General features: G+C 35.7%; 1 protein-coding gene across 2 annotated transcripts in view; it reads left to right on the top strand.

Moving 5' to 3' along the window:
* Positions 1–3,302: 3,302 nt before the first annotated feature.
* TrpRS (Tryptophanyl-tRNA synthetase) overlaps positions 3,303–15,945 on the top strand; it is an 86,788-nt gene continuing 74,145 nt past the window's right edge. Inside the window, exon 1 of one of the 2 annotated variants that reach the window (XM_069826855.1) lies at positions 3,303–3,565. In XM_069826855.1, the coding sequence (XP_069682956.1) occupies positions 3,415–3,565 (151 nt within the window). In that variant the 5' untranslated portion in view covers positions 3,303–3,414. The remainder of the gene's footprint in view (positions 3,566–15,945) is intronic. The other variant, XM_069826847.1, reaches the window with a different exon arrangement.

Here is a 15,945-nt window from a genome sequence, read left to right on the forward strand (position 1 = left end):
CCCATTCCTCGACATGAATTATTCCACTGCTTCAGTATCTGCTGGATATATATTTTAAACAAGGTAGGGGATATGCTACAGCCTTGTCTCAAGCCTTTGGTTGTATAGAAGGCAGCTGATAACCTTTTTCCTATCTTAACAGCAGCTTGACAGTCTTTATATAGCCTCTGAATTAACGCTATTAGGGGTAAACTAACACCAATTCCTTTTATTTCTTCCCACAACTGCTTTATAGGAACCGAGTCGTATGCTTTCTCTAAGTCAATGAATACTAAATGTGTTAAAAAAAATTAACATTAAGAACTTTATACTAGTGTCACAAGAAAGGACGATTCAAAGAATTCCTGTTTTGAATATTGCGGTATGTCTAATTGCCGGCAAAGAAAAATAGATAGCAGCAGAAGCGAATAAAAGCTGTTACTATGAGTTCCGTTTGTTCGAGTTTGCCAGTCTTTTTTATTTTTGCATTATTGCATTGTAGCAAATATTCGTGACCATCTTAACAAACAACTGACAGGGCGGTGAATTGGGCGCGTCGGAGACCAAGACGTCTTTTTTAAGTGGCCACCGAGGTCCCCAGACTTCAAAGTGTGTGACTTCTTCATATGGAGTCACAACATAAAAGATTATCATCTAATGTACACTTAACGGCAAAAAGAATGGGCCGGCCGACGATTTCTAAGTTCCAGAGACATAACATTGCGCATGCTCGTCTCGTCAAAGCCGTAGTTCACTAGATAACACATAATTAAACAGTTTAAATTTGCTGTATTTTGTTTAAGAGTCTAAGATGTGTAATAAAATCGAATGGCGGGTTGATTCTAGATACATCAGGGCCTCTGAAGAGTGAAATAATAATAAAATTGATAAATACAAAATCAACCGGAGCGAATATGAACAGGAAAACCACGTATTACGCCGAACTGATATTAACAGTCGTAGTAGCGTAAGTCGTTACGGCATTGGTCTATTGAACAAATTAGGAGTAGTAGCTCAATGTTCGTATCTCCCCCTAGTCTTCTTTTTTTATTATTACAAATTTGCCATCATATGTGTCTCGCAAAGCTATAATTATGTGGCGATATCTCTTAGAATATGCCCACACTCTAATAAATAATACTGCAATACTGCTATCTGTTAATACAACGTTCTGTCTCGTCATTACGCTTGAAGATGGCAAAGAAACAATAACTCATTGCCCTGGTCCGCATAGGTTATTCTGCGTATGCTACTCTCCGACAGGACTTCGATTGGAGAAATGTCATTTTCTCCGACGAGGTAATTGTCTCCAGTAGCAACGATAGTACTGCCCTAGTTTACTGTATGAATGGCCACAGATACGATGAACACTTCGTGAGACTAATTATGAAGTCGGGTTGCGTGTTGGGGTAGATGTCATACGATGGGGCAGGACTTCTGGAACGCATCCACGGGCGGTTTACGGCAGAAGTCTACGAACACATTTTGGCAAGTGTAATGATCCCTTCCACCCGAAAACGATATCCAGAAGGAACACTTTTCTTCCAGCAGGATAATCATCCGATACACACCGCCAACCGGATTCAAAGATGGTTTACAAGGAGGCGTGATGTCGACCCAGTCGACTGGCCTCCAAATTCACCAGATATGAATCCGATTCAAAATTTGTGGGCTGCAGTCAAAAGGATCCTACGCTCTAATTAGGCAGAACAACCACCCGTTCGGGCACCTGAGGAATTGTGAGACAGAGTTCTAGATGCGTGGGAGGAGATGCCCAAGAATTTAGACCTGTTCCATAATCTTGTGGACTCCATGCCACGCAGAATGAGGGCAGTTGTTGACGCAGGTAGTTTGTGGACGAGATACTAGTCCCCATCACCGGCCTTGTTTTGTTATTTTTTTTAATCCCGTTGTACTTCCATGCGTGTGCAAGAACGACCTAAGCAGGGACCGCTAAACTTTACGATTGCCATGCCATTTCACATTTAAACTAATAAATTAAGTAAAAGTTAAAATAAAAAAAATAATAATTTTACCGTACCGGGAGGCGAACTCACAACCTCTAGTACGCAAGTCAGACTTTTTACCACTGGGCCACACACTGCTCGTAAATTTGACTACATTATAGACGCACGACTTTCGATGACGAGACACCACAGCATTGCCTTGCAGTGGGTTACGTTTACACGAGTGAACCGCGCGATAGAACTTAGTATTTCTAGCGACCAAGAGTCGGCCCATTCTTTTTGCCGCCTCCACCACCTCAGAATCTTCAAGAACTGCGACATCGTATCTCCGGTGCCATTGACTCCATTCCAAAAAGGTAGATACGTTGGAGCGCATGTGGCGTGAGTGGGAATAGCGCCTTGATGGTTGCTGCGTGACACGCGGCGTACACATTGAGTGTCCGTGAGGTATGCATTATAAAATTCTCGAGTTTCCTTTTTTGGTGTCACCATTTTCATGTGCATACGACTATCGACAGAGACGATATACCCGTTTATAATAACGGAAGTTTTCTGTGGACACACTATAACACACATTCTATAGCCTATCGTAACATATAGTAGACTCCATTTCTTTCATGGTTACTTAATAGGCCTACAAAGTTGAAATGAAATAACTCTGCAGATTTTCAGAGCAGTCCACACCTGTGGAGTAACGGTCAGCGCGTCTGGCCGCTAAACCAGGTGGCCCAGGTTCGAATCCCGGTCTGGGCAAGTTACCTGGTTGAGGTTTTTTTCCGGGATTTTCCCTCAACCCAATACGAGCAAATGCTGGGTAACTTTCGGTGCTGGACCCCGGACTCATTTCACCGGCATTATCACCTTCATTTCATTCAGAAGCTAAATAACCTAGATGTTGATATAGCGTCGTAAAATATCCATGACCAGATGGGCACAGAGAGCGGGGAAGCAGTGGACGAGGCGCGCAAGAAGCAGATCAAAATGGAAAAAACTGTCGAAGGAAACATCAATCGGTGGAAAGTGAAATGTGTTCTGAAGTGCAGCAGCAACGTGAATGATAATGTGAATAGTGAAATGATGCAAAATGCGCGGCAGAATCAGTGAATAGTGATCGTAAACCAGCGAAAGTGCTTCATACCCAACACGAGAGACGATGAACAAAGAGAACAAGGTCAAACACTCTGTAGGCTAGTTCACTTAAAGAGTGAATCAGAGCTACCCTGCCTACGTGCAGGAGGCCTTAGCCCTCAAGGGATGTCATAGGTTAAATTCAAAATTCTGAATTTTAGGGGAATTTTTAATTTGATATAGGGGAATTTCTTGTTCCTTTGTTGGCAATACTGCTCTGGCAAGAAAACAATAGACGATCACCGTCAGTTGCGGTATGACACGGTGTGGGAGTTTCGTATGGTGCTGATGACACGTTTGGTTAATATTGCGAAGTAAAGAAAGATAAAGGAAATTTACAATGGCGAATGTAGTTGCCACAGAAATTAAACACCTTGATATAAATAACAAAACTTGCAATGATAAAACTTCAACAGAAGAGGAAGATGTTGTGAATCCGTGGAACGTGGTTAGCAAATCTGACACTGGAATAGATTATGATAAATTAATAAGTAAGTATAATGTTTACAGTAAAGCACAGATGTAGGGTATTATAATTCTGTACATAATTAAAATCACAAATCATTGTTTTTCTTGCATATTGTGTCTCAACGCTAAATAACCTTGTAGGTAGTTGATAGAGCATTGTTAAATAACCAAATAAAAAGTCAATATAGAATATCCACTGGCCACTGAACGTATATAAGTAAGATGTGTATTTAGGGCGGGTTGGGTGGGCTTACAGCTCTCCCAGTGATCACATCAGTTTCAACTAATCAATAGGCCTACTATAAATCCAAGGTAGCCTATTTTCAAGGTATTATATCAAGTTCCTATAGTGGCTGGGACATATGTAATCTTCACCAAAAAAAGTAAGCATAAGTACATATCTTATCTTCCCTTCCTAAAGTAAGCCATGTTTGCCACATTTTAGTGGCTGGCGTCTGGTCGTGGGAATAGTGTTGCACTATGTTTTGCCCTCCGTCGGCTTGAATTTCCGTAAATATTTAGAGTTGAAGGTTAGGTTAGATGAGGGGATAGCTAAGTGACATGAGGCCGAGGAATGTGACAAGGTTAAGAATAAGTTACATGAGGGAATAGGTAAGGTGGTGCCAGTGAAGTAAACAAATACCTTTTTCCCCATTCATATTTTTTTCACAAATCATGTTCTTATATAATTTTCTCGACATTTTGTTGATGTCTGACATCTCAAATATTGCAGTAGTTTCTTACAACTGTTACTGAAGTTTTGGTAGGGTAGGGTAGGCCAACCTTTACATTATTTAATGTCGTTTTTCCGCTAACTTAAACTTATTGGAAGTATTGCTGGTTGTCTTTGTGTATTTAATTGGTTTTAATACTGTTTTTTTTATTATGTGCCAGTGGGAATTTGGGAGCACACGATAGCGTACAAGTGAGGAGTGTGGGGAGATTTGCTCCTCGCCCCTACTCCCCAACAAACACAAAAATTACATTTCAAATTAGATTGAGATATGGCTAACACTAGTATTTTCAGTCACTTTTTTCTCTCTCCCTCCCTCTCTGTTGTATGGGGGAGGAATCCGAAGGCTTGCACTGCAGCATGAGGCTTATTGTGCTTACCACTCTTATTCTGTGAATGATTGGGTAGCCAAATGGCTGTGCTCTTGTACATGTACAGCATGTCGCTCTATGCACTTAACTTGGACTATGGCATGGATGATGATGATATGTGAATTAATGATGGTGAAATGAGTCCGACTTCCAGCACCGAAAGTTACCCAGCAATTCTGCGTCAGTTGGATGATGGAAAACCCCAACTAGTATTTGAAGCCGGGCCCACTCATTTCACCATCAGACGCACTGATTGTTAGCCTACTCACTCACCTTACAGCCATTCTGTATACAAGAGGAAAGTACTGTAGACTATGTAAAAAGTTAAATTTCATAATAATCATATTTTATTGAATGGGTTATGTTCACTAGAGCTCAGATTTTATGATTAAAAAAAAGATAAGCAAGAAACATTTTTAATACTCCAATGATAATAGGAGTTGCGCAAAACCCCAGCGAGATATTTATCTATTGGTATTTCTGTTCACTGTTTTATGCTCTTCTTTGTAATCTCGATTGTCCAAAGATTCAGAATATTCAGATAGTCCCGTTATTTCTGGTTGTAAGTGTATTTAATTGTTTCTTGAGGTTGTTGACCACCCCTGTTACCTTTCACAATAGCATATATTTACTCCTCCTTTTCTTTGAATTGTGTCGTCATACATAGTATATGTCATCCTGTACTCTTCTGAAAATCAGTTTCTTACTATCTTTAGTGCAAAGAACGTAATTTTTTTGTTAGTCACTGTGTCAGGTTTTGTCCACATGTAGTGAAGTATGAGTTTTTTTTTTATCTATTTGAACTTTTATCTACAGTATGAATGTGAAAGGTCCAAACTTGGCATATTTTGTGAATGATACGATGATTATGATGATGACTCATTGAATTCAAAAAATAAAGTATTGTCCTCACAGTTTGCTGTCGATGATTAAAAAAACCTCTTGTATCATCCAGGGGTGAATACTGTATGCAGTAGAATTCCTCGTATCTTGCAACTGTTGGACAAAGCCAGTGTCGGATAACTGATTTTGCCGGATAATTGGAAAATACGTTTATAGGTTATGTAAAACCACACTGTACTGCACAAACATTTTTTTTCCATGTTGAAATTTAGTACTTTTCATATAGATAATTAAAAATAAAGTTTTGAAATACGTGCAATGTTTATTTTTAGTACTGAATACTGTAATTTACATTCATCAGTTCATAATTATTGTAATACAGTAATGCATAATAGCGTAAAAAATACTAAAAGTTTTCGCAACCTTATGACAATTTTAAATGGTGGTCATGTGAGTCATAGAGCAGAGTAGCCAACATCACAACTATACTATGAAGTAGCACTCGATTATTTGAGCATAAGAACATTTCGCTTGCATTTTGCGGAATCCATTGTGCAACAGCAGCGCTTAGCGATAATAGCCATGATACTATCCATCACTTGAATGAAATTTTTACACACTGAGAATTTCACACTTTCGTATTTAGACTCATCCAACACCCCTTCAAAACGGGTAAGTTCAAGTGTTAAATTGAAAGGTATTGTCTCTGCTCATTGTTTGCAAGGTCCAAGTGACAGATTACCCATGCTACCCTCTACTCCAGAGACATACAGTTTTTTTTGTCTATGTTATAATGCTTGAACTGTGTAAAGAATAAACACATGCGTGCGATCTATGAAAACCACTCACATCTTCATCAGACTCTTCCCTTTCGCATGAATGACAATTTTTTTTTTTTTTTTTTTTTTTTTTTTTTTTTTTTTTTTTGCCAAAAGTGCCGTTGTTTTGGTCTTGCCAGTTATTTGGGTGCCGGATACAAGGAATTTTACTGTATATTATTATTATTCTCAACAATGCGTAGTGCACCAAATGTAAATGAGGAAACAAAGAGACCCGTAATAATTGAATTTTATAATGATGCGAAAGGAGGGGTTGATATGTTCGACAAATTGGTACATGATATACTCAAAATACATCCGCTATTGACCAGTCCATATGTTCTTTGAAACTCTCAGTCTGGCTGCTATAATTTCATTGGTCCTATATAGTACATCAACGAAATCAGAAAAGAAAACAATTTTTTGAGAACCTGGTTTTCAACTTGTATCTCCTTGCATGAAACGACGTACCTCTTTGTAGACATTACTTTATTCCTAAGGATGAAACGAGGCAGGGATGCCAAAGAGATCGAATTCAGACCCACCAAGCCAAAAAAATATTCTGTTATTTCTGCTCTCGGAAAAAGACAGAAAAGTGAAGACAATATTCTAAGTGTGGCAGACCAGTTTGTAGTGATCCAGAAGGATATTTGTATATTCTTCAACCACTTAAAGCTAACTTGTGTGATTTCTTATCCTGATATCATAACTATAATTTTTTGCCTACTAAAGCCTATTAATTAATTGAAGGTCGAAAAATTGAAGTCACGAAATAATGAGAATGTAGACCAGCTTGTAGTGTTCATAGAAAGGACATTTATATACACCATAAAACTATACCATTGTGTACCCTTTTATGATAAATATGTTATTTTTATGTGTAGGAATGATTTAATTTAATAGTAAAAATGGTTGCATAGATAAATACATCTAGTTAGTTATGTTTATCTGCATGTTAAATGCCTGGTGTGGCATGCAACTCCTGTTACAATGAATGCTGTGTTATTCATGTTACCAGCGGAGGGCTAAGGATTTGTTCTTAGTTTTAAATCCATTGTTACTTCTACAAAGGTATTCTCGTGAAAACGAAGATTCATTCGTACATCTGTTTTGTGATACATAACCTGTTTACTTTCAAACAATACTGGCAAGGTTGTGAAGTAATATTTTGGATTTCTTTCTCTTAAATTTCAAGACATTTGGTAAGTAAATCTCATTTGTCTAATGAAGTTACATGTGTAGAGACATCTAATGTAACATTCGTAACAAAAAGAAGTTAAAAAGTTTTTCCAGTAGTATAGGCTAGTTTTATTATTTTATTTTGCAAATGCATTTAAAGCTGGCATACTAACTACTAACTTACTCTATTACTATTTAATTAATTTTTTTAGTTCTTTATTTCCGAGAAATGAGGTGTTAGGGATATTATAAGGGCCACTCTAAAATTAAAAGCAGATTTGGCGAACATACTCTTTACACCGAAACATTAAGGATTAAAAATAAAAAAATAGGCTATATCACCACTAAATAGAAAAACATTTATTTTTAAATGGCTTTGTGATATGAAGCTTATATGTTACAAATATATTATTAAAATTTTAAAATACATGCAAAATGTCACCTCCATACATGTAACTGTCTTTGTTTTATCCTATTTCTAAGACTGTAAATTTAAAAGTAATATTAACATAATATGATAGCAGCAACATCTGTATTCAGAAACATCTATTCTTATCAGAAAATGTGAAAAAGAAAGGTCCTCATTACTAGATACTAGCTATAGATTTTTCTGTGAATATGTGTAGCTAACTAGTTTTTTGGTAACTGCCATTGAAATTCAGAAAGTTTTTTAAAAAGACCGTTAGATTCACAAATAACACTTCAGATGTTATTGCAGTAGACGCTTGTGGCAGTCACCTTTTTTATCTGACTGTGCACATTGTGGTTAAGTGTTCACTTTAATTAAACTGTAAAACCACTTTTCAGCCATTCTATGCTAAACTGAGCCTGGGCATTATTTTTTAAAGTTTAGTATTTCTTTCTGGAGACTAATAATAATAAACCCTTATTATTTATATTTTACAGTAGAAATAAGTTCAGCAACTTAGTTCACTGTGTTTGTGTTTCTTTTAGGACAAATGTGAAGTGTGTAGGCCTATGTACAGCTATCAAAAGAAAAAGTGGCCGCTCTCCTGAAACAAAGTTCCCTTCGGGTACCTTCGCTACAATTCGGAGACAGGCGATGTTACATGTTGTTGGACCACGTTGCCTGATATCTACAGTTATAATTGAAGTGTTCTGTGTGTTATTCGATAACGTAACGGTAGCGTTCAGGCCTCTTATTCATGAGGTCCTGCGTTGACTACAACCTCGTGCTTTTTATGTTCTTTTTTGTTCTGTTTTTGAGAGAGACAAACTATACATAATGGCTCCTTTCTCTTTTACGATTATTTTAGTAATTAACAACAGGTTCATTAATATATTATGCCATGACTTTATCATTATGATATTGTGGCTGCAAATGAAAAGAAAAAAGATTTTATTCTCAATAAAATTATCTTTCGTGGCATAAACAAGACAAATTTACTGGCGTTGGCCTTAAAATATTCAAACAATTAAGCGTTCAAAAAACAAAACAAAAAGCCACAATTCAATATTTAGTCTATCTTCCTCTTATCTCGATCATCTTGCAGTTGAGTGGGCATGCAATTGACTAGTCTTTGCAAATAGCGACTGTTCTTAGACATGATATTCCAGGCATTCTGAACATACATATATAAGTGTTCTGTCCATGGGCAGGTCTTTCATTGAAAACCCAGCAATCTCCAATCTTTCCTGTTTTCTGCCTTTCTCTTAGTCTCCGCATATGATCCACATATCCTAATGTCGTCTATTATTCTTCTCAACCAGAGACCCAACCAATTCCGTTTTCTCTTTCTAATCAGTTTCAGCATCATTCTTTCTTCACTCACTTTTTCAAACACAATTTTATTTCTTATTCTGTCTGTCCACTTCACACGCACCGTTCTTCTCCACATCCACATTTCAAATGCTTCAATTCGTTTCTCTTCATTTCGTCGTAATGTCCATGTTCCTTCCCCATACAATGCAACACTCCACACAAAGCACTTTACTAGTCTCTTCCTTAGTTCTATTTCCAGAGGTCCACAGAAGATCCTTCTTCTTCTATTAAGGCCTAAATGCGGTAACATCCCGTTGCTTTCCGCACACCACTATCTCTTTCGCATCTTATTAAATTCCAGGAGGCCCAAGCGTGGAGATGAGGAGAGTGGATTTGACTAATTGGGCCCTCCGGACTTCACCGAAAGTCACGGCAAGGGTTAAATATTAATTTTATCAGGATGTTTGACCCGATCAGAGACTGGGAAATCTCAATTAGCCTTTGCCCCCCGCATCCTGGACTAGCTTCTACAAATCATCAGAAAATCTTAGAGTGTGATTGGGCCAATTTTTCCGAAAATGTTTCCACACTTTTGCCCTCGTAGCTCAGCGGACGAACGTCGGAATTTAGATGTCAACGTCTCAGGTTCAATTCCTCGTTACTCCTTTTCATTTTATTGTGGTTCAAGATAGTATAATGTAATAATACAAAAAGAAAAACTAATACCAGTATTATGCAACTAGATTTTTCCAAACCTAATATTAAATTTATGTTATTTATATAGCTAAAGAACGATTACAATATAAATAACTTGAATATTATTTATACAGTATCACTAAAGAACGATAACAGAATATAAATGATAAATATCGGTTTGTTTAATTAATATAAGATATTATAAAATACGTATTCAATTATCTAAATAAAATAACCTATTTTACAAAGAAAGATGGTTATTTGTGTTATAATAATTACTTACATAAAATACAGATTATTTATATTGCGAAAGAACAATAACAATATAAATAACTTTAATATTATTTTATAATGCTAATGAAGGAAAACAGAATATAAATGATAACTTGAATATTATTTATATCGCTAAAGAACGATAACAATATAAAAAACGTGAATATTATTCATATCGGAATTTCACAGATTTATTACAGATGTATTTAAGAAATTGTAGAAGAATAGTAATTAGTAACAGTGGCCTATTTATTCTTCTTGGAGCCAAATTTGCAACTTTTAAAAGTGTGGTTACTATGTTGAAGTGCATGTGTTGCAACGGATGCTTGATTTGTTATGTATTTGAGTCAGTTATGGGATGCTTGATGTCGTCGCAATGTCGTAATTATAGTTTGATTGTGTTTGTGTAACTATTGTGTATTAATTTATTATGTATGGTACAGAAAGCTGCATAGTTGTGTTATAGAAGTGTTACGTATGTGTGTTGTTAATGTTTTTGTATGTTTCAAATTGATAACTGATATTTGTTTTGCAATCGCAATGCCTAATTTACGGATTGTTTATGTTTTGTTTACATCGCGTAAGCTAATTTAATTTTCTTTTCCATTTCTCTTTATGCTTATCCTTTTTTGTGTATAAAACTATAGCCCTAACATACATATGTAAAATAGGGCTAACCCCCATTGAAGATGCAATAATAATAATTATTATTCATATCGTTATAAATCGATAACAGAATACAAATGATGACTTGAATTTTATTCATATCTCTAAAGAACGATAACGACATATAAATAACGTGATACCCATAAAGAACGATAACTGGATATAAATGATAATTTGAATATCAGTTACATCGCTAAAGAACGATTAAAAAATAAAATGAAAACTTGAAGAAGGCCCGAACCCACAACCTTTGAATCATTTAACAAGCACTCTACCGCTAGTCTACGAAGCGCAGATATGGAACACTTTCATAGTTCCGGAACTGCTTGTACAAGCACATGCATCGTGTAACATCGCCGCGACCCGAAGTGGACTTTGAAAATATTCGCCGTTCACGAGTGTGGCCACTTTTTTTTTTGACAACTGTACATGCTGAACTTCAGTGTGAAAAATGATCACTGTTGGCAGTCCTTAATTTGTTCCCTCTTTTCATGAATCAGGTTATCTGGTATCATCTTATCTACAGCAGTAATTTTCTTTCTCATTTTAGGACTTAATTCTGAAAGCAGATGAGGAGATAATGAGTTTTAATTATGTTAATGGTAACAGTTGTGTGTGTCACACCCATCTCAAAAATTACTCTGAAGTTTATTTTATTTATTAATAAGAAAGTATAAAAGAAATAAAAGTTTACAGAAGTAAGGTTGAGTCACTAATCAGTACAATCTGAATATTAAATTTGCTTGATTCAGAATTAAGACATAAAAAAAATCGCTGGTTAATATCTGTCCACCCGTCCTACAGAGTATGACTGAGGTTATTTAACTGTATTTACTGTTACTTTCGGAAAAGTGAATTAAATTAAATAAAGTTGAATTTTATAAGAGACTTCTGCGATTGTATGCGTTCATGTCATATAGGCTCATTCTCACAAATGAAGATAGTTTTAAAAAATATATATGAATTTTGTTCTTACTCCAAAACATAATAATACATTTCAGATGTTTTTCCTCTTATTCCTATTCTTCGTAGATGAATATAGAAAAGAGAGAAAAGTGGAGAACATCAAAACAAAATTAGAGAAATAAACTGAGTGAAAATTAAGAATCCAAAAAAGTTTACTTGTTGAAGGAAAGGGAGAGAGATAGGAAGAGGTGAACAAATGCGAAAAAAAAAAGTTTATCTGCAGACATGAACAAACTAAAGGCCAAAGGATGCGAGGATGCTGAAAGACAGAAGAGAGCAGCAGGCAAAGGCTGGAAATGGAACTCCTGAGCTTGGTTCTTACAAGTGTGTGCTGTCACTTAGTTTGTAAGACAGTTGAAAGAGTGAAGAAAGTGCTTCCTACAAGCCCGAGTAAAAAACCAAGCAGTTATTAAAAAACTTTTGGAAGCAAATCCAGATATTCCAAGTACAGAGTTCAAGAAAAGAAAGAAATCTTGGAACGAAGTTCTGTCAGCTGAAGAAGATGGTGTCCATACCTGTGGAGTAACGGTTAGCGCTTCTGACAATCTTAGAACTAAGTACTACTTCAGTTGATTTCTATGTATATGTTTGTTGTAATGTTGTTAAAACATTTTATTACAATTATTATTAGTATTTAATTTAGTGTTCCCTAAAATCATATGGGTCATTTTTAGTTTCAAATTTTCATTATTTTGATATAGGCCTACAAAACATAGGCCAAACATAATTCCACAGTGTCACACCCATTCACCTGAAAAGTGTCATACCCATTCTGTGCATAATTATTTTTAAAATGTTATAATCAGGTCAGACCTTTATATGAAACGAGAGTCAAAGTCAGGATAGGAGAAGTAATGTCTAAAGGAAGTGAAATAGGGAGAGGAATACAACAACGATACTCTTTATTATCTACCCTGTTTATCACCTACTTGGAGGATTTGGTTAAGAACTGTTTTCAGAACATGGGAGGAGTGAATGTAGGAGGAAGAAGAATAAAGTGCATCAAATAAGACGAAGACCATGGTTGTCGGAAGAAAAGTAAAGAGGTAAACTTGCGCATTCTAAATGAGACAGTATACCAAGTGGACAGCTTCAAATACTTGGGATTTACTATAAGCAGTAACACGAGCTGCTGCCAAGAAGTCTAAAGGAGGATAGCAATGGCAAAGGAAGCGTTTAATAGAAAAAGGAGCAGTTTCTGCGGACCTGGAGAAAGAACTAAGGACGAGACTAGTGAAGTGCTTTGTGTGGAGTGTGGCATTGTATGTATTACGACGAAGTGAAGAGAAGCATTTGAAATGTGGATATGGAGAAGAATGGAGCATGTGAAATGGACAGACAGAATAAGAAACGAAACTGTATTGGAAAGAGTGGGTGAAAAAAAAAATTATGCTGAAACTGATCAGGAAGAGAAAGAGAAATTGGTTAAGTCAATGGCTGAGGAGAAACTGCCTACTGAAAGATGCACTGAAAGGAATAGTGAACAGGAGAAGAGTTCGGGGCAGAAGAAGATATCAAATGATAGACAACATTAAGATAAGTGGATCACATGTGGGGACTAAGAGGAAAGCAGAAAATAGGAAAGATTGGACAATTCTGGGTTTGGAGTGAAAGACCTGCCCTTGGGCAGAACACTTATGTATGTATGTATGTATGTATGTATGTATGTATGTATGTAGTTCCATATGTATGATTCAGGTATAAATATGCAATCATTATAGGAAACATTTATAACATTAAATAACTTTTAGTACAAAAATCTCAAGATATTTGTTTTATTAAGTTCACAGAGTTTTCGTGTTTTCATTAGAGGTGTTCACTGCAAGTGTATTTTTTGTCACACCCGTCCTAGGACATTTACGATGCTGCTGTCTTAAATATTAGAATTCTGCGAAAATAATTACACAGCAGGTGCAAGGTTTAATGTACTATACTGTGATCCAGGTATGAGAGGTGTAGCATGCACTGCAAAATGTTGGGAGCCATTAAACTGGTTAAAAATATTATGTATTTTTATTTTTTTTTTATTTTAGTAGGTTATTTTACGACACTTTATGAACATCTCTGGTTATTTAGTGTCTGAATGAGATGAAGGTGACAATGCCGGTGAAATGAGTCTGGGGTCCAGCACCGAAAGTTACCCAGCATTTGCTCATATGGGTTGAGGGAAAACCCCGGAAAAAACCTCAACCAGGTAACTTGCCCCAACCGGGAATCGAACCCGGGCCACCTGGTTTCGCAGCCAGACGCGCTAGCCGTTACTCCACAGGTGTGGACAATATTATGTAAATGTTACACCAGTCCGCATGGAATGCTGTTTTACTAATATTACCTTTTATTTCAGTCACCTCTATGTCCTCTTTATTGCCTAACTATTTTAGTGAAACATCACTTTTTTTGATAGGATAGTGTGAAATTGTATTTTTGTGTCATAAACAAAAGCACATAGGAGTTGAGGTTATGGTTTACATACAGATTAAGAAAAACATTAAATATGTCACCTCCATGTAAGTAGCGTCCCATGGAGGTGACAGTATTCATAGTGGTGAACAAAATCTTAATAACATATTTTTCATTTATTATTTTGTCATGATAGTATGTCTCATTAAATTTTAGTTCAAGGTACAAAAAAAAAGCTTCACTTTATTTAAAATATGAAAAATATTCTGTGTGTGTGGGAAAGATGTTACCTCCTTTTAATTTCTGTATATGAGAGTAAATATAAACATAGTGACAAGCATGAAGGAGAACTCAGAAAGAAAAAACTAAAAGCAGAAAAAAAAAAGTATCTAGAAAGAGAATCAGATCTTATCCAATACCTTATTCTATGAAGAAATGAAATGAGAAAACGAGAAAGGTTTCATAAAAGAAAAAGAGCGAAAATTCAGACCATATCTGATTTAAGTGATCAATCATCTCTCAAAAAAATTGCGTAACTCTTGACTTCTTCCACATCTTAAAGTTTCAGTGCTAATTAAATATATGGTATACAATAAATGAATTTGAAAATCAAAAAGAGTTCAAAGGAACTTGGTGGACAGGACTAGAAGGTAAGTTACCTGGCAAAGGAAAACTGAGGTACTGGTAAAAGTTATTTCCAAAAGATCTGAAGAAGACAGGTCTACTGTCCCAGCGAATGGAAACATTGAGGAAGCAGGACATAGCAGAAGTAGAAAACAAGTAGGGGAAATGCAAGTGAATAAAGATATGGCTAAGACCTACAAAAAATTAAGAAGCTAGAGTAAAAACATAAAAAGCTAATAGAGCAAGGTATTATAGAATCAATTAAAATGACGCACCACTTCCAAAAGTTAAACAATCATTAGGGTGTGTAAAGATATCCCACAAATTAGTCAAGCAGTTTCAGTTTAAGGTAGCTCTTCTTTCCCAATTAACTCTCAACTAGGGCCTACAAGGAAAATAAATCTGTTATATATATAGCTCGTCAAGCTTTGTCAAGAGGTTTGAGTTGGAAGAAGAAAAAAAAAACGATTTTATGAGTGTGTTAAGATGTTGGTATGTGAAAAATCCTACAGGAACAAAAAAAAAAAAAGTCAGACAATTTTAAGAAAAGAAATTTTGGTACTAAGTATTATACAGAGCTTTCATTTCAAAACTTCCCAGTCTAAATAACTAATTATTTAAATTGAATTCAGTTTAAACAAAAAACACGTTAATTTATATATTGAGGGGGAAGTCTGAAACTAGGCTTAATTGCATTTTAGGTTTCACCCCCACTTTTAAATTTCAAATGGCACCCCTATATTTTTGTACTTAAATATGAAAGAGTGTTCAATTGTTTATACACCTTATTCATTTGTTTTCGCATCTTTTGTTTTCTATCATTGCCTGGCAACCTGGATTGTTGTTATTGTTGATTAGAGTTGAAGAGAATAAAGCTACAAAAACTTATTGAGCATTTCATGTAATAGTTGTTTTGTGTACTAAATTATTTTAAAATGGTGTATATCCTTTGAGAGAGAACATAAATCATCCTTATTGATTAAATTTAGGAAATTACACAAAATAAGCTGTGTTTTCATCCTACAATCAACTAATAATAACAAAATTACAGGTTCCCAGGCAATGATAGAAAACAAAAGATACGGGAACGAATGAAGTGTATAAAAAAATT

The sequence above is a fragment of the Periplaneta americana genome, chromosome 1, assembly GCF_040183065.1.
Source record: "Periplaneta americana isolate PAMFEO1 chromosome 1, P.americana_PAMFEO1_priV1, whole genome shotgun sequence".
Lineage (NCBI taxonomy): Eukaryota > Metazoa > Arthropoda > Insecta > Blattodea > Blattidae > Periplaneta > Periplaneta americana.